Source organism: Narcine bancroftii, chromosome 7 (genome assembly GCF_036971445.1).
Source record: "Narcine bancroftii isolate sNarBan1 chromosome 7, sNarBan1.hap1, whole genome shotgun sequence".
Lineage (NCBI taxonomy): Eukaryota > Metazoa > Chordata > Chondrichthyes > Torpediniformes > Narcinidae > Narcine > Narcine bancroftii.
In genome coordinates this window covers 161,245,840-161,269,122 of record NC_091475.1, presented here as the reverse complement: position 1 = coordinate 161,269,122, position 23,283 = coordinate 161,245,840, and the positions used below count along the sequence as shown (strand labels likewise).

At 38.5% G+C, this 23,283-nt stretch overlaps 1 protein-coding gene across 4 annotated transcripts in view; it reads left to right on the top strand.

The window, feature by feature from the left end:
- The window catches only part of LOC138739277 (LON peptidase N-terminal domain and RING finger protein 2-like), a 40,431-nt gene that overhangs the window by 4,888 nt on the left and 12,260 nt on the right, over positions 1-23,283 (top strand). For 2 of the 4 annotated variants that reach the window (XM_069891018.1, XM_069891019.1), the window contains exons 2-9: positions 5,658-5,776; positions 5,879-6,001; positions 7,286-7,447; positions 7,920-8,121; positions 8,458-8,557; positions 10,001-10,115; positions 12,196-12,317; positions 18,580-18,738. In XM_069891018.1, the coding sequence (XP_069747119.1) occupies positions 5,658-5,776; positions 5,879-6,001; positions 7,286-7,447; positions 7,920-8,121; positions 8,458-8,557; positions 10,001-10,115; positions 12,196-12,317; positions 18,580-18,738 (1,102 nt within the window). The remainder of the gene's footprint in view (positions 1-5,657; positions 5,777-5,878; positions 6,002-7,285; positions 7,448-7,919; positions 8,122-8,457; positions 8,558-10,000; positions 10,116-12,195; positions 12,318-18,579; positions 18,739-23,283) is intronic. The other 2 variants (XM_069891020.1, XM_069891021.1) reach the window with 2 other exon arrangements.

Here is a 23,283-nt window from a genome sequence, read left to right as displayed (position 1 = left end):
GCATATTTAGTACACACATCTAAATTCCACCATGGGGCCCAGGATGCAGTTGAATAGGAAGACATATCTAGTTTACACTTATGAGGCCCAGAGATCCAGTTTTCTTTTGTTGGTCGCAGACTGTCAGGAGACTTTGAAGATAATTAAACCATTTGTTCAAAGAGATAGGATTTGAAGTAAACAACTTTTGGGTAATATAAGCCCTGGTCCCACTGCTGGAGGGAGAAACTCTGGAAGAGGTGGCTACATCTCTCAGCAAGAAGAACTTCAAGAGTCCAGCTAACGTCCCGGTCGAGGGAGGTAGAGAAGCTGCTACCGGCGCCCCGACAACCTACTACAAGTGTGCAGTCGTTGCCTCGCTTCGGCAATTGGGACCAGTCCAGGTGTTGATAAGTATAATTGGGAAGGGCTTGCATATTGTAGTGCGAATTCAGCTTTAGATTTAGTAATAAAGACTTGTATAAACTGAACTGCTCTCGGTGTGTGTGTCTCTATTTTCTTTCGGTAGCTCAAACACTGTGACCAATCTAAAATGAACAAAATGAGAGGTATAAGTTTACCCAAGACAGGCAACCCTAGTGCTCTGTGATTAGTAAGGGACGACTTAAGGTGAATGGAAAGAAAAAGTTTGAAAACCACTGTTCTAATTGTACCTAATTGACTTATTATGTGCATCATTTCATAACTCCAAAGGAAATGGGCCAATGACAATTTTTCTCAAGCAAAATATTTCAGTAACAATTGAGTTGAGAGCATTGGAATTACTTAAAGTGGTATGTGAGTGGAAAGAAAAAGTGGTGTAAAGCAAAATAAGTGGTAATTATGAGAAGTTTATTCTTAAAAACATGTTTGGTTAGGTTTTAAAGCCAATAGCAAAGCTGTTGATAGCATGGAAAAGTTTTTTTTTAAACTATGATTATCCCTAGATGTTAATTGGCCATTAAATTGTTTTGTGTTCTTGTTAATGGATTGTATTATTTTGATATAATTTGCAAATTTTGATCTGCCCCATTATGAAGATTATTAGTATCTGAACTTTTCTCTTTCCTTGTTCTGCACCATTGCTGATTTTTGTAAGACTTGTCAATTTTTTTTATTTAATTGTAGTCTGTTAAGTTACATGGGGCATTTTGCTCTATCACAATTAAATTTTTAAAAATGTAGATATTTAATATCTACGTTTTTAAATCCAAAATAACATTACTAATTTCACCAAAAACTGCAACTGTGCAAAGAGCAAGACATTTAAAAAAAATTTAGCTGCAAATTGTTCTGTGAAATGCTTTGCCTTGAATATAAACCATTAACTGCAGGAACAGTCGCTTTGGCTAATATATCTGTGCTGAATGTGATGCCCAGGTTTAAAACTTTATTGCTTGTGTTTGATGTGTATCCTCTGTTCCTTGCTTACTCATGTGTTTATCTAAACTCCACCACTCCTGGCAACTGTTCCAAGAGCCCTTCAGCTGTGCTCTAGAGAAAGCAACCTAAGTTTGCCCAACCTCTCTTCGTAGCTTATGCCCTCTAATCCAGGTAATATTCTGGTAAATATCTTCTGAACTCTTTTCCAGGTATCCACATCCTTGCATCCAATACTCTCAAGTTCAACGTAACCAAAGTTTTATGTAGCTGAAACATAACCTCCTTATTTATATGCTCAAGGCACTATCCAATGAACCCAAGGATTCCATATGCCTACTTTAGCACCCTATCTATTTGCATTGCTAATTTCAAGGATCTATGGACCTGAAACCCCCCCCCAGATTCCACTGCACATCAATGCTTTTAATAGTCCTGCTGTTAATTGTAGAGGTTCACCTTACATTTGACCTCCCAAAGAGCAACACGTCTCTCTTGTCCACATTAAATTTCATTTGCTATTTCCCTGCCCATATGTGTAACTGATCTATATCCTTCTATATTCTTTGATAGTTCTCCACACTGTCCACAACTTCACCAACCTTTGTGTTATCTTTAATCTTACTAACCCTATTTGTTCAACCATGTAATTTCTGTATATCACAAATAACACTAATCCAGACAGTATTCCACTGGTCACAAGCCTTCAGATAGAATGTCACCCTTCCAGAGCAATCCTCTGTCTTCTATTAGCCAACCAATTCCAAATCTGAACTATCAATTCATCATGGATCCCATGCATCTGTAACATCTAAACCCTTATTTTACTCTCTGAGAATTCCATATTGGACAATTACCATTTAGAAAAGGCGTTTTGTTAAAATTAAACTGAGTTTGCAGTTTTCTTTGCCTTAATGCCCAGCATCTTTACTGAGCATGAATGAATGTATTTTCATGGTAATATTATAAAATGGAAATAGAAACAGAAACTGAGAGGTTTAATACTTAAGAGCATATTCAGCAAAATTAACAACAGTTGGTAAAGATGTCTTTTTGCATCTCCTTTGAAATTAGCAGTGGAATAAAAGTTTAAAGTTGATGTTTCCTTAGTTGTCTTCTCCTTTGGCTTGGCTTCGCGGACGAAGATTTATGGAGGGGTAATGTCCACGTCAGCTGCAGGCTCGATTGTGGCTGACAAGACCGATGCGGGACAGGCAGACACAGTTGCAGGGGAAAATTGGTTGGTTGGGGTTGGGTGTTGGGTTTTTCCTCCTTTGTCTTTTGTTAGTGAGGTGGGCTCTGCGGTCTTCTTCAAAGGAGGTTGCTGCCTGCCGAACTGTGAGGCGCCAAGATGCACGGTTTGAGGCGATATCAGCCCACTGGTGGTGGTCAATGTGGCAGGCACCAAGAGATTTCTTTAGGCAGTCTTTGTACCTCTTCTTTGGTGCACCTCTCACGGTGGCCAGTGGAGAGCTCGCCATATAACACGATCTTGGGAAGGCGATGGTCCTCCATTCTGGAGACGTGACATACCCAGCGCAGTTGGATCTTCAGCAGCGTGGATTCGATGCTGTCAGCTTCTGCCATCTCGAGTACTTCGATGTTAGGGATGAAGTCGCTCCAATGAATGTTGAGGATGGAGCGGAGACAACGCTGGTGGAAGTGTTCTAGGAGCCGTAGGTGATGCCGGTAGAGGACCCATGATTCGGAGCCGAACAGGAGTGTGGGTATGACAATGGCTCTGTATACGCTAATCTTTGTGAGGTTTTTCAGTTGGGTGTTATTCCAGTCTCTTTTATGTAGTCTTCCAAAGGCGCTATTTGCCTTGGTGAGTCTGTTGTCTATCTCGTTGTCGATCCTTGCATCCGATGAAATGGTGCAGCCAAGATAGATAAACTGGTTGACTGTTTTGAGTTTTGTGTGCCAGATGGAGATGTGGGGGGGCTGGTAGTCATGGTGGGGAGCTGGCTGATGGAGGATCTCAGTTTTCTTCAGGCTGACTTCCAGGCCAAACATTTTGGCAGTTTCCGCAAAACAGGACGTCAAGCGCTGAAGAGCTGGCTCTGAATGGGCAACTAAAACTGCATCGTCTGCAAAGAGTAGTTCACGGACAAGTTGCTCTTGTGTCTTGGTGTGAGCTTGCAGGCGCCTCAGATTGAAGAGACTGCCATCCGTACGGTACCGGATGTAAACAGCGTCTTCATTGTTGAGGTCTTTCATGGCTTGTTTCAGCGTCATGCTGAAGAAGATTGAAAAATAGCAAAAGCAGGATTAATTATGTTTGGAATCGAGCAAATTCCTTGTGGCTTAGTGATTAGAATTCCATGCAAAGAGGAAACCTAATTCATGCCTTCTCAATTTTAGACAATGTGGACCTTGATTTGTCAATTCAATCTTATTTGCGTACAATATTCATCTTCACTTGTTCTGAAACTTGACTTGATTGCCTTGTTGATTGATAAATTTGCTGTGGACTGGCACAAGATTCCTGAAATGGGGAGAACACCCCAGTAGAGAAGGAAAAGCAGAGGAGACGACCCTAGAGGACTGTGACAGACCAGTGAGGGGCTTGATGGCTGATGGACCTATGCAGGCTTCAGGCTGCTGGAAACTAGGAATTGAATATCAGAGCCAGAATTCAAGAGGGTGTTGAGGGCAAAGAAGGGCTTCCAAAGGGCCTTGGGTGCTGAAGGCTTCCAGATAGTGTTAGGGTTGGATCGGGAACATGGATTGCCAATGGCTGATTGGAAGAAGAAGCTGTGTATCACAATAAAAGTGAGAATCTGTATCATAAAGCAGTCATTGTCAGAGAGGGCTGAGTCAGAGTGGTAAGGCTTTGGCTCAACAGGTTTCGATGAGAACAAATAAGAGGTAAGGGATAGTAGAAGTTGAAGTAAGAAAGGGCCACATTATTTAAGGAACAAAAAGGTTCAGCAGTTAGACATAGGTAAGGGGAGGTTTTAGATATCATATCTTCCATTCCTTTTGTGATTAAACAGTGGGAGTGGCAGCCAAGTCAGGGGAACGTGAGTTGTCAGGGAAACCAGCAGTATCCCTGACGACTTCCATCTGCGAGAGGTGCATCCAGCTGCAGCTCTTGACAAACTGAATTAAGGAATTGGAGCTGGAGTTGGATGAACTCAGGATTATTTGGGAGGCAATGGGGATGATAGATAAGAGTTACAAGGACACTGTCACACCTAGGAGGCAGGAGGAGGGTAGATGGGTGACAGGAGAGGGAAGGGGAACAGAGAGTCAGTGCAGGTATACTATTTTGGATATTATTGGGGGGGGGGGGTGGAAACAACCTACCAGGGACAAGCCACAGTGATCAGGTCTCTGGCACAGAGTCTGGTCCTGTGGCTAAGAAGGGAAGGGAACAGAAAAAGTGAGCTGTAGTGATAGGGGTTTCTATAGTTAGGGGGACAGATAAGAGGTTCTGTGGAAAAGGCCAAGTATCCTGGATGGTATGTTGCCTACCTGGTAGCAGGGACTGAAATATCTCCGATCAAATTCACGGCGAGCTGTTGGTGACTCGAGGCAAGGAACTCGAGCAGGTGGCGGGCTGCTGGTGACTGGGGTCAAGGGACTCGTATCATGCTGCAGATTGCTTAAGACTGGCTGAAGGGGTACCAGGTATTGGAACAGGAATGTGAGAGGGTGCTGGAGGGTTCCTGATCTTGTTGGAGGTTTGCACCTGAAGCTCAGGATGCTGATGGTTTGGACTAAAGCAGTGGTTTTCAACCTTTTTCTTTCCACTCACATACCACTTTAAGTATTCCCTATGCCATAGATGCTCTGTGATTAGTAAGGGATTGCTTAAGGTGGTATGTGGGTGGAAAGAAAGGTTTGAAAATCACTGTTTTAATCCTACCTGATTGACTCATTATGTGTACTGTTTCATAACTCCAAAGGAAATTGGCCAATGACAATTTTTCTCAAACAAAATATTTCAGTAACAATTGGATCTAGAACAGTGATTTTTAACCTTCCCTTCCCACTCACATACCACCTTAAGCAATCCCTTACTAATCACAGAGCACCGATGACATAGGGATTACTTAAAGGTTGAGAACCACTGGACTAAAGGCTGTGTGGCTGCAGTGGCACTGGAGGCAAATGCATAGACTCCCAATGACTCTAAGGGGACTGTCTTTCTCTGACTGTAAGGCACAATGGGCAATATCTGCTGATGGCAAATCTTTGTCAGAATAATAAGATGATATTGTTGAGCATATTTAATATTAATACTGAACTAATTTTTGTAAGTGAATTTTATTCTTTATTTATTTCCTCAGTGCCCCATGACTACTTGATACTATGTAAACGTGCAGAGCTTCATGTAATGCTTGGAAAATATGAAGAAGCACTTTGTGATGGAGATGTAGCATGTACACTTAAACCTCTGAAGAAAAAGGTAGGCATTGTGTTCTGTAATGATGCAAAACTTGTATTTTTGAAAGGTTGGGTTAGCAATATTCACAACATATTTTTTGTTCTGTATCTATTTTCATGATAGGGGCATTTTTGGAAAGCTGAAGCTCTTGCCCAAATGAGTAGAATTGAAGAAGCTTTAAAAGAATATCTATACTGCATTGCTCTGAGACCAGACTGGAAAGCTGTAAAACTAAAAGCACAAAAGGTAATTTATTTGTGACCATGCCTTTCCGCCAAATTATGTTCTTGAATGGCTACATGCAAACTTTTTCAACCCAATGAAACAGCATTTTTCGGTCCTCGGTACAGTCATGCAGATACACAACCAGATGTAACATGTATATAAAAAATAAATAAATATTGTTTAGTAAATATTAGAGTCTTGGATGGTTAGAGTGAGCAGCTCCTTTGGTTGTTCAGCATTCTCATTGCCCGCCGATAGTCCTGTATCTCTTTCCTGGCGGGAGTAGCGGAAAGATGCTGTGTGCAGGGTAGAAGGGGTCCTCAATGATTTTGCGTGCCTTCATCAGACAATGATCTGAATAGATCACATCGATGAGGGGAGAGAAGCCCCAGTGATCCTCTCTGTCATTCTTACGGTCTAATTATCTACAGCAACTGTGCCACACTGTGATGCAGCTGGCCAGGACGTTCTCGATTGAGCTCCTGTAGAAGGTTGACAAGATAGTGGCCAGTAGTCTTGCCTATTTCAGTCTTCTCCAGAAGTGCAGTTGCTGTTGCACCTTCCTGACAAATGATGGGTTGTTTGTCCACAATAGGTTACTAGTTAAGTGGAATCTAAGGAACTTGGTGCTTTCTACTCAACTACTGAGCTATTGATGTGTGGTGGAGGTTGGTCATTCCTAGTCCTCCTGATGTCCTTGATCATCTCCTTCAACTTGACCATGTTGAGACTCAGGTTGTTATTCTCGCACCATATCATGAGATTTTCCACCTCTTCTCTGTAATGGGACTCATCATTGTTGCTGATGAGGCCAACGACTGTTGTGCCATCTTCAAACTTGATGAGTCTGTTGGAGCTGGATCTGGCAATGCAATTGTGGGTCAGTGTCGTGAACAGGAAAGGGCTGTGCTCACAGCCCTGTGGTGCACCTGTACTCAGTGTGATGGTCCTCAACGTTCTGTTACCAACCTGGGCAGACTGCGGACTTTCTGTTAGGATGTCCAGAATCCAAAAACAGAGAGGGGTGTTGAGTCCCATTGAGGACAGCTTCTCCACCAGCCTCTGGAGAATGGTCGTATTAAACGCTGAGATGAAGTTGATGAACAGTAGCCTGGCAAATGAGCCATCATTCTCTAGGTGGGTCAGGATAGAGTGGAGTGTATAAGGCTATAGCATCATCAGTGGACAAATCATAATCATTTGATAAATAGATGAATGACTCATATCCAAAAGCTTTGACGTGTTTACTTGTTCATTGAGGTTCATTTTATAATTTGTGAGATATTTGTTTTCATTTCCTTGTAGATCTTGTGTGATATTTTTGCACCTGTTGTGGAAAATATGGAGGATGCTCTACTAACCAATGTGCGAGTGCAGTCTTCTTCAATCAGACCCAAGCCGACCTTTCTCAGCACTTTTAGTTCTGCAACTTTTGTCAAAGATCGTACAGCTGCTGAACCTTTTGAGGTATATAATACCTTAAAATGTGTTAAGCATTTTGTTTAAGTGCAAGACAAACACATTAAGTTCAGAGCAAACCAATAAACTGGATCTTGATTACTGTGGCTATTCAAGTTCATATCCTTGGTTCACACTAATAGTGACCCTCCCAGTTTCACTTCTTAATTACAAATGGGAAACTAAATGTTGCATAATTGAGGGGGGTGGGGGAAGATGCAACAGTGTACCTGCTGACCAAATTGAGCATGTGATAGCTTGTACAATGACTAGCGGATAAAATCATGGACTTTGAGAGTGGAGATAAAACCCAAGTATAGAGATTCTATTATACTTAGAAAATCTTGAGAAGGAGAATTGTTTTGTCAATGAATAATATGCAAAAGAGTCTTGATTTTTGTTTGGAAATCAACTTGTTAACTCAGTTATGTGAACGTGAGGAATGTCACTGTGTGAAGTGTATTCTTTTTCTCTTTGCCAGTCTTTGATGAAAATGAACAAAATTGTAACCCAGGAACCAAATGAATCAAATCAAACACTGAAAAATTCCAATAATGAAAACTTTCTGCCAGTTGAGGCAACAGCACTCTCTAGCTCAATTGACAACAGCCAAAAGAGAAAGCTATCCAGTGAGACAGAGTTCTGTGGAAGCTTCAAAATGCTCAGCAAAATGGCTAAAAAAGGTTTGATATTTGGATTTTTAAATAAATTGAAATTTTCAGTACTATTTACCCCCCCCACCTCAATTCTCACTGATGAATGGTAAGTAATTGTTATACTATAGTATGATATAAACATAACAATTCAAGTGCAGTAGACACTAAATACATGAACAATGCAATTTTTTTTCATAATCAAATTTTTCATTATCTAAATTAAACTGATGTTTTAGCTACCCCTGATCATTATTTAATCTTACCTGTAATCTTACCATCAAGTTTAACCTGTACCTCTAGGAGAAAACGATTGTACTTGTTCTGTGTATTTTTTTCATTTAAAAAGCTGTTCTTTTCTCTCAGATAAATTTGCGTCATTGACATTTAACGAGTTTAGCCCACCAGTGGAACTTTCCAATAAGCTTGTGGATCCATCTGACTTTGAATGTTCTCTTTGTATGAGGTACTTACATTTCAAATCTTTTCCAAATCTGGACATTGAATTAATGAGAAATTAGCTTTTTGATATGCACAAAAATGAAAATTCCTGGTGTAATTTTAAATCTTTCACTCACTTGAAAAATTTTAAATGCAAGCAGCAAAGTTTAAGTTTAATTTGGTGTCGTGTTTGGCACAGACATACGGGCTGAAGAGCCTGTCTCTTCTGTTCCATCTTCATGAAGGACAACTGCAGTTCAAGAATGCAGCTGTCACATTTTTAAAGCAGGCAACTAGGAATTGGAAATAAAATTAGTAGGGCAGCATGGTTACTGTAGTAGTTAGCTCAATGCTGTTACAGCGCCAGCAACTAGGGTTCGAATCCTGTACTGTCTGTAAAGAGTTTTTATATTCTCCCAATGTCTGTGTGGGTTTCCTCTGGGTGCTCTTGTTTCCTTCCACCCTTCGAAACATCCTGGGGGTGGAGGTCAATTGGGCGTAATTGGACGGCACAGGCTTGAAAGGGCCTATTACTGTGCTGTATGTTTGTCTAAATTTACATTTAAAAATTAAATTGAGCCTTGAAAATAATAATAAATTTCATTAAGAATTAAAAATCTCTTGTGTTGTTTTTCACTTGATGCTCTAATCCAAAGGATCATCCATGTTGTCTAATCCTGCAGACTCTTCTTGACTTGGGTGTGGGAAGCTGTAAGTGGTCAATTGAGATTGTGATGGTTCTCTTTGTTTTGTGCCAAGGGATCTAAAAATGTGATCCAAATTCGTAATTCTTTCTTCCTTTGTTACTTTCAACTGAGCTGGATATAGATTATATTTCATAGCCCAAGATATGTGGATCAATTTAAGGCCAAATGCCAAATCTGGGACCGTTTCTCCAATTTATTGAATTCCATCTAATAATAAGAAGTTCGGGCAGTTTGATACCACCTGACCTTTTGAGTGCTTCACTTTTCTCATTATTACTCAAGATTCCAGCATCCTACAGTTCTTGTGCTTCTCCATCTAATAATCTGTGGCCTTTAAGTAATGATAGTTTCTCATAAATCAGTGTCATTCGCCATTTAATTACTGATAGATTCCATATTTTAGGAAACACGTATGGATTTCAATCATGAGAATTTAGAACTAATGGGAACACAGTATGCAGAAGCCATGACATAATTTTCAGTTAATCTTTTATCCATCTTTTCATTTCACGATCTTAAACCTTGAAGTGAACCTATTGAGAATGTATATTTTTAGTTTAGAGATTCTGTTGTCTATACGGTCTGAATATTCAAGCATTTTTGTTTTGTTGTGTAAATGGCCAGGATACTGCACAACATACTGCTCTCAAGGGATTTCAGAAAATGATGCCACTTCGATATCTGAAATTTCTGAGCATTTATGAAACAGAGGTGCTTGTACTTGCATGAAGTTTGCTTTTTTTTTTCTCCCCACCCTCCAGGTTGTTCTTTGAACCTATCACCACTTCCTGTGGGCACACATTCTGTTTGAGGTGTTTAGAACGCTGTCTGGATCATAATTCCAGATGTCCACTTTGTAAAGAAAATGTAGCTGAGGTGAGTGACCAAAATTCAATGATACTTGTATTTTGATAGAAACCAGATTGCATTCTACTGGTTGTGGTTTATTAATTATAATAAGGAGTTCAAGAATTTTATCTTCTGCTACACCCATGACCAAACTCTCCAAGATCTGCTCACCTATCTTTGATGGTTGGAGACCAACATTGTTAAGCCACATCTCAGTTTTAAGCTTCTCTCCTTGGTTTCAGATCCTTGTATGGGTGTGTCCAATCTCTGACCTTCCCAGTCCTTTAGAATATTTTTTGTTGTCATTTCTTTGTATTTTCAGAATTTGTCATGTGTAAGGAGATGCATTAAAAAACACTATTTTGTGCACTGGCCAGTCAAATCAACCGATTAAATAATTTGGCTGTTTTCCTGAAGCAGTGGGAAGTGCAAGACAGAGTTGATAAGGGAGGCTTCTTCTTTAATTCTGGCCTCTTGATTATCTCTAAATTTAATTGTTCTAACATTCACTGGCATCACTAGGGGGTGCGGACTGCACTGGGTGACACCATCAGAGGAGGTGAATCCAAAATGACTGTCTATAAAATTTTTGTGCAGTATTTCAGCAGGTTTATTACTTTTTATTTCAAAAATCACTGTAGTTAGCTATAACAACAAAAGCATTTTTTGTAAGCCCAGCTTTCATGTATCAAAATACCTACAAGGATAAAATTCTATGCTAATTTACTTTTCGAACCTTCTAACGTGCTCCAGTCAGAGGTGCCGCAACCCCTCCCTCCCTCCCACCCCGGACATATAAAGAACAGACTTTTTCTTCTCCATTCCTTCCACCCATTTGCTCTTGACTTATTAAAAAGATGAAGCCAAATACAACATGGTGGCCACCAAGGCCTGCTCTCACGAGAGGTTGGCTACCCCTGCCATAGGCACTATTTTCCATAGATACGCTCCTGGGGGTGAAACTATGAGTTACTGCACTGGGTGACACCAACCCTAGTGACGTCACTGCCAACACTGGCAGTGCCTTAAAGCTAAGATGCTGTACTTTGGTTTCCAGAAGGAAGCATACATTAGATACTAGAAGCAGAAAACAGGAAGAGGTCATGAGAAATATATGGTAATCAGGAAGGAGCTTAAGAAAGGATTTGGGAGAGCTCAAAGGGGGATTAAGGAAAACATTCTATGCTTCTGTGAAGAACAGAAGAGTGACAAGAATGAAGGTGGGGCCACTAAAGGATAAAGAAGGCAACAAGTGCCTGGAGGCAGAGAAGGTTGAGGAGGTCCAAAATGAATACTTTGTTTCAGTATTCACAAGAGAAAAGGACCTTGGTCAGGATAAGGTTGAAATAGAACAGGCTTATGTGCTGGACGATGTTGAGATTAAGGAAGAGGAAGTGTATCTTTTTAAAAACATTAAAATTGATAGGTCCCCGGGGCTGGATGCGATATACACAGTTTGCTATGGGAAATAAGGGAATGGTGTTGAATGCTGAAACATTGGGGGCATTTAAGAGACTCATAGACAGGCACATGGATGGAAGACAAATAGAGAGTAATTGGGTAGGAGGATTTAGTAGATTTTCTTAAGGAATGGAATGGTCAGCCCAACATCAAGGGCTGAAGGGTCTGTCCTGCGCTGTAGTGTTCTTTGCATTCCTTTTCCAGTTTTATGATGCTCCTTAAGACTTCCCTCATTTACCATTGACCTTTTCCACTGTAGAAATGTATGGAGTAGATATATAAATTAGTCTTGATCACATGACCTTGAAGCCCTTTATATATTTGGACAGTTCTAGTTTGCAAGATAGTTGAAAAGTATTGTGAAGATGAGAAATAGAAGTGAATTTTATCTGAAACCTCATCTCTTAAATGTCAATCTTCATTAAAAATTAACTGGAAAGTTGACAGGTTTTTGTGCGAAATTGCCATCTGATTTATTGAAGATCAAAATTGTATCTCCTAATTTTAAACTATTTCAACAATCACCTCCAGTACTAAAAGCCTTTTGGAATTTTCTTATTTATTGAGGTGATTTTTGTGTAACATTTTTACAGTAAGCATATCTTTATTTATTTAGACTTAATGTTAAGTTTTTTTTCTGTTACAGTATTTGATAACGAGGACTTTTTGTAAGACACTCTTAATAGAAGAACTGATTGCTCGGTACTTGCCTGATGAATTAAAAGAGAGAAAGAAATTTCATGAAGAAGAAATGAAAGAGCTGTCCAAGTACGTGAAATTTAATACATGGCTTGGAATATTAGATCAGATGTGTATTTTATTTTTCTTTCCCTTGTAGGTGGATTTAAAAATAAAAATATTATCTTGAAAAACATTCCAGCGGTAACAGTAGAGATTCTAGGAAATGTTCCATTAGTTAACAAATTCAGTAATTTTTTGAGTTTTCTGCTTAACTCTACAGAACCGCTTGCAAAAAGTTTAATAGTGAGTTTACCCCATCGAGGCAATGACCATTGTGAATTTTATAACTTAAATTTTATAATTTTAAGGATACAGCACGATAATGAGCGCTTCCGACTCATGAGCATGCACCTTCCAAATACACCCACGTGACCAATCTACTTTCTAAAGCCGTATGGCTGTGGAATGTATGAGGAAACCGGAGCATCTGGAGGAAACACTTGGGGAGAATCAGAAACAGGAAGGAGGCAATCACTGCATTGGGAGTAGTATATAGGCCCCCAAATACCCCTCAGGACACTTGAGAAGCAGATTTTGAAATGGTGCACAAATAACAGGGTCGTTGTTATGGAAGATTTCAACTTCCCACATATTGACTGGCACCTCCTTACTGCAAGAGGGATAGATGGGGCAGAATTGTCAAGTCTGTCTAAGATGTGGACAAGTTGATTAGAGCAGAGGCCATACTGGATTTAGTACTGGATAATGAACTTGGTCAATAGACCTCTCTGTAGGGGAGCATTTAGGTGAAAGTGACCACAACTCCTTGACCTTTAGCATAGCAATGGACAAGGATAGGAATAGACAGAATGGAAAAGTGTTTAATTTGGGATGCGATTTAGGCAGGAACTGGGGAGAGTGAATTAGAAACAGATGTTCTTGAGGGGAACTCTCAGAAGAAATGTGGAGTATGTTTAGGGACCACTTGTGCAGGGCTCTGGGTCGGTTTATCTGAGACAGGGAAAAGATGGTAGGATAAGGAAACTGTGGTTGACAAAAGAGGTAAGGCAGCTGGTTAAGTGGAAGAAGGAAGCATGCAGAAGGTTTAGGAAGGGCTCATGAGAATTGTATGGTGGCCAGGAAGGAACTAAAGATAGGAGAGGTAGAAGGGAGACCAAGAATGCTATACATACTCCAAGAATAGAAAGATGATGAGACTGAAAGATGGGCTGGTTAAAGATAAAAGAAGCAACATGTGCCTAGAGGCAGAGGTGGTAAGGGAGATGCTAAGTGAATACTTTAATTCAGTATTCACCAGAGAGAGGGACCCTGAACAGTATGAAGTCAGGATAGAACAAATTTGTGTGCTGGAGCATGTTGAGGTTAAGAGGAAGTGCTGGATCTTCTTGAAAATATCAGGATTGATCAAGATATACCCCAGGTTACTACATTTCAAGGTTCCCACCTGCTTCAAAAGGGCATCATGGTGCCCATGAAGAGCAGAGGGAGTTGTCTCAATGACTATTGTCCAGTAGCCCTCACATCTACTGAGATGAAATGCTTCGAGAGGTTGATCATGACCAGAATTAATACGTACCTAAGTAAAGATCTGGTCCTACTGCAATACACCTACCATCAGAATCGCTTCACAGCAGATGCAGTATCACTGACACTCCACTCAGCTTTGAATCACCTAGACAACAGCAACACATACACCTGGTTACTCTTCATCAACTACAGCTCAGCCTTCAACACCATCATTCCCTCATTACGGGCCCCTGCAACTGGATCCTTGACTTCCTCATTGGAAAACCACTGTCAGTACGAATTGCAAACAACATTGTCTCATCACTGATAATCAACACAGATTTCCCTCAAGGATGCATGCTTAACCTACTGCTCTACTCAATCTATACCCATGACTGTGTGGCTAGACAAAATTCAAATGCCTTTCACAAATTTGACAAGGATACCATGGTCGACAGCAATATCACTGATGACAATGAGGAAGCGTACAAAAGGGAGATAGATCAGCTAGTTGAGTGGTGTCACAACAACCTTGCACTTAATGTTAACAAAATCAAGTAGTTGTGGACTTCAAGAGGAAATCAGGAGAACACAAATCAGTTCTCATAGAGAGGTCAGCAGTGGAGAACTTAAAATTCCTAGGTGTCATTATCTCTGAGGATCTGTTCTGAAACCTCCACATCAATACAATCATGAAGTAGTTTTGCCAGCAGGTTATGTTTCGTAAGGAGATTTGGTTATGTCACCAAAGACTTGAAAATTTCTACAGGTATGGGGTGTATTGTGGAGAGCATTTTGACTGTTCGCATCTCCGTCTGATGTGGAATTGCCAATGCACAGGAGAGGAAAAAAATCTCCAGTGTTATTAACTTGGCCAGTGACATCATGGGCATCAGTCTTCACTCCATTTAGGACATTTAAGAGCTGGTGTCTTAAGAAAGCACCCTCTATCTTCTAGGACCTTCACCACCCAGGGCATCCTCTCATTGCAACAATGAGGAAGACGACAACCCAGTGGCACAAGCTTTTTCCCCTCTGTCGTCAGATTTCTGAATAGACATTGAACCACAGGCACTACCTCACTTTATTCTATTTTCTAGCACTGTTTACTTATTTTTAAAACATAATTTATAGCTCTATAATGCTGTCACAAAACAAATTTCTTGGACATGTTCATGATAATAAATTCTGATTCTGAGAAACTGAGGGAAGACATTGCTGGGGCTTTGGCAATGATCTTGGCATCCTCCTTGGCTATAGTGGAGGTATCGGATGATTTGAGAATGATAAATATGGTCCCTTTGTTTAAAAATGTTAATGGAAAGAATTCTGGGAATTAAAGATCAATAATTCATGTGTCAGTGTGAGCAAACTATTGGAGAGGTGTCTTGGGGACAGGATTTATAAGCATTTGGAAAAGTATAGTCTTCTCAGGGGTAGTCAGTACGGCTTTGTGAGGGGATAACTGTGCCTCATGAGCCTAATTGAGTTTTTTGAGAAAGTAATAAAAGAAATTGGTAGATGTGGTGTATATGGATTTTAGTAATACATTTGACAAGGTTCCCATGGTAGGCATTCAAAAAGTTATGAGGCACAGGATCCATGGAACCTTGGTTGTGTGGATTCAGAATTGGCTTGCCTGCAGAAAGCAGAGGATAGTACTAGATGGAACTTATTCTGCCTGGAGGTCAGTGACTAGTGAAGTTTCACAGGAATCTATTCTGGAACCACTACACTTTGTGATTTTTATAAATGACCTGGATGAAAATGGATCAATAAGTTTGCAGCTGACACAAAGGTTGGAGGTGTTATAGCAAGGAGGCAGAATTGGGTGGAAAGCTGGTAGATGGAGTTAAATCTGGGTAAGTATGAAGTGATGCATTTTGGATGGTAAAACTTGAAGGGAGAGTTCATAGCTAATGGCAGGATTTTTAACAGGGTGGGATTTTGGAGTCCTAATAGGGTAGTTAAGAAGGCTTATGGTATGCTGGCCTTCATTACTCAGGGGATTGAGTTCAAGAGTCATTAAGTAATGTTGCAGTTCCATAAAACTCTGGTTATACCACACTTGGAATATTGCATTCAGTTCTGGTTGCATCAGAGGAAGGATGTGGAAGGTATGGAGAGGGTTAAGGTTAACAGATAGTTGTAAAATCTATAATACAGGTGTGCGCCGCTTAACGTCTGATCGGGCAACATTCGACTGCAAATACTTTCGTGTTCCAATAGGGTTATAATGGAGTTCAGTCAGAAATCCTGATTGGAGAATGCAAGAACGGGACGTAGTGGACGTAACTGGAATTGAGGCAAGGGAAAAGGAAACCGTAGAAGGAGAAGAACAGATGCAGAAGAGGTTTGCTGTTCAGGGGTTAGCCGAATTCTTTGCAGACCATAACAGCTTGCTGAAGAGATAGACCCAAAAACTGAAAGCTTTTCACATAGAGAGGAATGCTCATGCAGTGTTTACTGCATATAAAGAAATTTATGAAGGGAAGAAAGAGCAAATTAGGCAAACAACACTGGAGAAGTCAACCCTCCCCAAGAAGTGCCGTCAGGCATTACAGAGTGACAGTTCATCAATGGAAGTTATTCGACCTAAAACTCCTTGGTGGAACACTATGAGGAGGTTGCGAACAGTGATCTTGATGATCTTACTCCTCTTCATTAAATTGTGTGTGATTATAGACTAATAAAGTGTTTACATAAAAGTTTTAAAAGTGTTTAAAAAATTAAAGTTTAATTTATCGTAAGTTCAATATCCCATATAGTTTTGCTAAGTGTATACAGTAATATGGTGTTTGCACAATGTCTACTTCGCATAACGCCCAGTTTCACAGAATGTATCGTGGACTTTAAGTAGCGCATACCACTTCTTAACCTGTAACCTTTGTGGAAAGTAATTCCTTGTTTTTTTCCAGACTGGCCAATGTGACTACAAGCTAGTGAGCCTTTCTTTCCTTGAAGTTAGAAAATAATTGGGGATGGCTAAAGAGAAGTCCACATCCAGTGAATGAATAAAAATACCTTAAGATGGAGCTTCCATCAGTGATGCAAAGCACAAGGAAAGTTTCTTGAGATTAGTGGCATGAATAGCTTGCTGACACTAATTTCTGGGGCATATACAGTAATTCATACAACCAAGATTTGTAAAATCATAAAAATTCAGTTGAAAATCTCTCCTCCCAAGTTCACCAAAGACTGTTCAGAGATTGGAGTAGTGCCAAGAGTGGTACATCCCAGTTTGCTTAAAAAAAAATCAATGGCATCAAATTTTCCATTTTGGGACAGGAATGATTGTCGTTTGGAAGGATATGAATCAGTAAATACAATCAACATGGATCCTTTAAAAGCCAAAAACAGATGGATCCTTGAATGAATATCTGACGTCAACAGATTATCATTTCATTGTTGTATTTAGAGGGGAATTGCCATGATCAAATGTAGCAGCAAAGCACAAGAAGCAAAATTACTTAACTGTATGTTTACCAATTGCTTCAAATTGTGCTATAAAGGTGTGTAAGCCTCTCTGAAGCAGAGTGTCCTCCCAACTAAAAAATTCCTGAGTAGTACATTGAAGAGTGTAAAGAATTCATTCTCTGAATTGATCTTGTACTAAATTACATGGATCTTGTAAAATTTTAACATTAGGTTGTATAATATATATGAAATAAAAATTGTGGTCATGGCAAGCCTATCTAAGATATTCAGGGTTTTTTGCACCCTATTGAACTCCATTTTGTAGGAGAAATGTTGGAGGTTAAGGATGCATTACAGATACTGCAGGGTTCTGCTTTGTTTGGGAAAAATAAGAGACAGTTTAAAAAAAAAAACAACTTTCTGGGTATTCATGGAAATTGAAAATGTAACAGGACAGGGTATATAGGTACAGTTTGTTTTCAATAGTTCATTGTTCAAGTATAAATGGCACTAAGTGCCAAAGATTCAACGTAAAGATCTGAAGATACTTCAGGAATTTGCTTCTAGGATTAAATTTCAACGTTAAAATTGGCAAGGGTATAAGGAAGGAGAGATGTCAAAGGAATTAAGGAAACAAAGCAGGTCAATGAGTTTTTTTTCCTCTTGGAGACCATCTAGTGTTGATTTTGAGTGACCGCAGATGATAGAATCTGGAACAAAAAATGAGCTGCTGGAGAAACTCAACAGGTTAGACAGCCCTTGCCACATACGCTCTGTTTCCCACCATTTACCAACTATCTCTCCACTACTCCAGATGAAAGAACTCAGCCAGTAATGTCAATGGTCCATTACCCTCCACAGATGCTGCCTGACTTGCTGAGTTTCTCCATTGCTCGTTTTTTTGCTTGGTGCAGAACTCTTTTTTTGTTTTGCTCAGTTTAATTTTAAAATTAAAAAAGCTGTACCACTGTTGGATAATAATGGCACTTTAACACTTGCAAATAAGAACTGAATTTCTGCATTAGACTCCTCAACAATGAACTCAATAAGAGGCTGATTTAAGGACACTTACTTTTGGACTTTGTTGTTTTTTTTTTCTCTCTCTGTATTGCAAGTTTGTTTTTATTTCTTCATTTGTTTTCCTGTGTATATATCTTATTGAGTACAGTTTGTGCACTTCCAATCAGTGGTAATTTTGCCTCACCCACAGGAAAAAGAATCTCAAGCTTGTATGTGAAGTAATGTATGTACTCTGACAGTAAATCTGAACTTCTAAATATTGTCAGCCACTGAATGCCCAATAAAATGTTGGTTAATCTGGTCTTTTTTACCCAATACTCCTACAATTAAATTACTAACAAAGCAAGTGAACATTAAGTGAATGCACATTTATTTTCTTTTGTAGCCTCACCGAAGATGTTCCAATTTTTGTCTGCACCATGAGCTTCCCAACTATTCCATGTCCTCTTCATGTTTTTGAACCACGTTATCGATTAATGATTCGCAGGTGTATGGAAACGGGCACCAAGCAATTTGGAATGTGCATTGGCAATGAGCTTAAGGGGTATGTGCAAAGATAATCTGAATATATACATGAGTGCAATACTTGGCTCAGTGCTTTCCCTATTAATTTTTTTAGAAATGAATCAAGAGTTATTTCAGAAAAATTACTTTTGAGACTGGAAAACCCTACTTCATTCCTTTTGAACACTGACCAGCATTTAATACTCAAACAATGAAGATTGTATGATGACTTAACTTTTGCTTTCCGATCTTGCTGTCTGCATTTTGGCAGCTACATCTGCCAACAATTTATCAAAGACCACACGTCAAAAATAATTTTGATAGAGCTGCATGTTTCAATGTTCAACATGTATATATTGACCCTGCCAAAATAATACCACTCGGCTAATGTGGTATTACATCGGAAACCCTGGTAAATTTCTACAGATGTGTGGTAGAAAGTGTGCTGACTGGCTGCATCAGAGGTATGGGGACACCAACATCCCCGAGCATAAAGCCCTGCAAAAGGAAGTGGATATAGACCAGGACATCACAGGCAAAACACTCCCCACCATCGAGAAATATCTACGGGGAAGCTGCCACTGGAGAGCAGTAGCAATCATCCAGTACACGCTCTGTTCTTGTTGCTACCATCAGGAAAGGGATACAGGTGCTGCAAGACTCTCACCACCAGGTTTAGGAACAGCTGCTCCCCCTCCACCATCAGGCTCTTCAACAACAAACTCAATCGGGGACTCATTTAAGCCCACTTACTTGCGCATTTTATTTTTTTTCTCCCTGTTCTGTACAGTTCATTGTTTACATTTCTTTATTTGTCTACATGTGTACCTAGTGTACAGTTTTTTTTTGCACTGCCAATAAGTGGTAATTCTGCCTTGCCCACAGGAAAAAGAGTCTCAGGGTTGTGTGTGATGTCATGTATGTAAGTCTGACAATAAATCTGAACTGAGTTCAGAGATGGAAGAAATACAGAGCGAGAGTAAGGATTTTTTTTAAAATTTTTTATTTTTCACACCATAAACCACATTGACCATGATACATACATTTTCCTTTTCAAATATATAGTGTCATTTTCTCCTCCCTCCTCCCATCCCACCCTCCCTACCTCCCTCCCCATCCATTTAAAGTACAAAATCTAAGATACATTAAACCAGTCAAACAATGTTGTCATTCAATAAAAATAAACAAGAAATTCCACTGAGTCAATTCTTTTCATTTCCTTCTCCTTTCGTTAATTTAGGTAGTGAATGTCCCCGGTAGGTTTTCTCGATTGTGTTTCATGTAAGGCTCCCATATTTGTTCAAATATTTCAATATTATTTCTTAAACTATATGTTATTTTTTCTAATGGAATACATTTATTCATTTCTATATACCATTGTTGTATTTTCAAATTATCTTCCAATTTCCAGGTTGATATAATACATTTTTTTGCTACGGCTAGAGCTATCTTAACAAATCTTTTTTGTGCACCATCCAAATCAATTCCAAATTCTTTGTTTTTTATGTTACTTAGGAGGAAGATCTCTGGATTTTTTGGTATATTGTTTTCTGTAATTTTATTTAATATTTGGTTTAGATCTTCCCAAAATTTTTCTACTTTCTCACATGTCCAGATTGCATGAATTGTTGTTCCCATTTCTTTTTTACATCGAAAACATCTATCAGATACTGTTGGGTCCCTTTTATTTAACTTTTGAGGTGTAATGTATAGCCTGTGTATCCAGTTATATTGTATCATACGTAACCTCGTATTTATTGTATTTCTCATCGTTCCAGAACATAATTTCTCCCATGTTTCCTTTTTTATCTTTATATTTAAATCTTGTTCCCATTTTTGTTTAGTTTTTCATTTGTTTCCTCATTCTCCTTTTATTGCAGTTTAATATACATATTTGTTATAAATCTTTTGATTATCATTGTATCTGTAATCACATATTCAAAGTTACTTCCCTCTGGTAACCTCAGACTGCTTCCTAATTTGTCCTTCAAGTAGGATCTCAACTGGTAATATGCCAGCACTGTATCTTGAGTTATATTGTATTTATCTTTCATTTGTTCAAAGGATAATAATCTATTTCCTGAAAAACAATTTTCTATTCTTTTGATCCTTTTTTTCTCCCATTCTCTAAAGGAAAGGTTATCTATTGTAAAAGGGAGCAACTTATTTTGCGTCGATATTAGTTTTGGTAATTGGTAATTTGTTTTATTCCTTTCTACATGAATCTTTTTCCAAATATTGAGTAGACGATGTAATACTGGAGAACTCCTATGTTGTACCAATTTTTCATCTCATTTATATATGTGTTCAGGTATCTTTTCCCCTATTTTATCTAATTCTAATCTAGTCCAATCTGGCTTTTCCCTTGTTTGATAAAAATCTGATAGGTATCTTAATTGTGCGGCTCTATAATAATTTTTAAAGTTTGGCAGTTGTAAGCCTCCTTGTTTATACCATTCTGTTAATTTATCTAGTGCTATCCTCGGTTTCCCCCCTTTCCATAAAAATTTTCTTATTATTTTCTTTAACTCCTTGAAGAATTTCTCTGTCAAGTGTATTGGCAATGCCTGAAATAGGTATAATATCCTTGGGAAAATGTTCATTTTAATACAGTTTATCCTTCCTATTAGTGTTAATGGTAAATCTTTCCAATGCTCTAAATCGTCCTGTAATTTTTTCATTAGTGGATAATAATTGAGTTTATATAGATGGCTGAGATTTTTATTTATTTGTATACCTAGGTATCTTATTGCTTGCATTTGCCATCTGAATAGTGATTCCTTCTTAAATTTTGAGAAATCCGCATTATTCATTGGCATTGCTTCACTTTTATTTACGTAACCCGACACTTCTCCATATTCCTTCAATTTCTTATATAATTCTTTTATTGATAGTTCTGGTTCTGTTAAGTATACTATAACATCATCCGCAAATAAACTGATTTTATATTCCTTGTCTTTTATTTTTATCCCTTTTATATTATTTTCTGTTCTTATCAATTCTGCTAGTGGTTCCATAACTAACACGAACAAGAAGGGTGATAGTGGGCATCCCTGCCTTGTTGACCTGCTTAAGTTAAATTGCTTTGATATATATCCATTCACTGTCACTTTCGCCAATGGCCCCTTATATAATGCTTTAATCCAATTAATATATTTATCTGGTAAACTGAATTTTTGTAGTACTTTGAATAAATAATTCCATTCTACTCTGTCAAAGGCCTTCTCTGCATCTAAAGCAACTGCTACTGTTGGCGCTTTACTCCCTTCTACTGCATGAATTAAGTTAATAAATTTACAAATATTGTCTGTTGTGTGTCTTTTTTTAATAAATCCAGTTTGGTCTAGATTTACCATTTTAGGTACATACTCTGCTAATCTGTTTACTAATAGTTTAGTTATTATCTTATAATCTGTGTTAAGTAATGATATTGGTCTATATGACACTGGTGCGAGTGGATCTTTCCCTTGCTTTAGTATTACTGTAATTATTGCTGTTTTACATGAATCTGGTAAGCTTTGTGTTTTATCAATCTGGTTGATTACTTCCAGGAGGGGAGGAATTAATAAATCTTTAAATGTTTTATAGAATTCTATTGGGAATCCATCCTCTCCTGGTGTTTTATTATTTGGTAATTTTTTTATTATCTCTTGTATTTCTACTATTTCAAATGGTTCTGTTAATTTATTTTGTTCCTCTATTTGTAATTTTGGTAGTTCAATTTTAGTTAAAAATTCATCTATTTTCCCTTCTTTCCCTTCGTTTTCAGTTTGGTATAATTGTTCATAGAATTCTCTAAAGTTTTCCTTGATCTCCGTTGGATTATATGTGATTTGTTTGTCTTTTTTCCTTGATGCCAATACCATTTTCTTAGCTTGTTCTGTCTTAAGCTGCCATGCTAGAATTTTGTGCGTTTTTTCCCCTAATTCATAATATTTCTGTTTTGTCTTCATTATGTTCTTCTCCACCTTATTTGTTTGTAGTGTTTCATATTTTATTTTTTTATCTGCCAATTCTCTTCTTTTAGTTGTATCTTCCTTCATTGCTAATTCTTTTTCTATATTTACTATTTCCCTTTCCAACTGCTCTGTTTCCTGATTATAGTCCTTCTTCATCTTGGTTACATAACTTATTATTTGCCCTCTAATGAACGCTTTCATTGCATCCCATAGTATAAACTTATCTTTCACTGATTCCGTATTTATTTCAAAGTACATTTTAATTTGTCTTTCAATGAATTCTCTAAAATCCTGCCTTTTAAGTAGCATGGAGTTTAATCTCCATCTATACATTCTTGGAGGGATGTCCTCTAACTCTATTGTCAATATCAAGGGTGAATGGTCCGATAATATTCTAGCTTTATATTGTTTTTCTTACTCTATCTTGCATACGAGCTGATAACAAAAATAGGTCTATTCTTGAGTATGTTTTATGTCCACCCGAGTAATATGAATATTCCTTTTCATTTGGGTGTTGTTTCCTCCATATATCCAAAAGTTGTATTTCTTCCATCGATTTAATTATAAATTTGGTTACTTTGTTCTTTCTGTTAATTTTTTTCCCAGTTTTGTCCATATTTGAATCC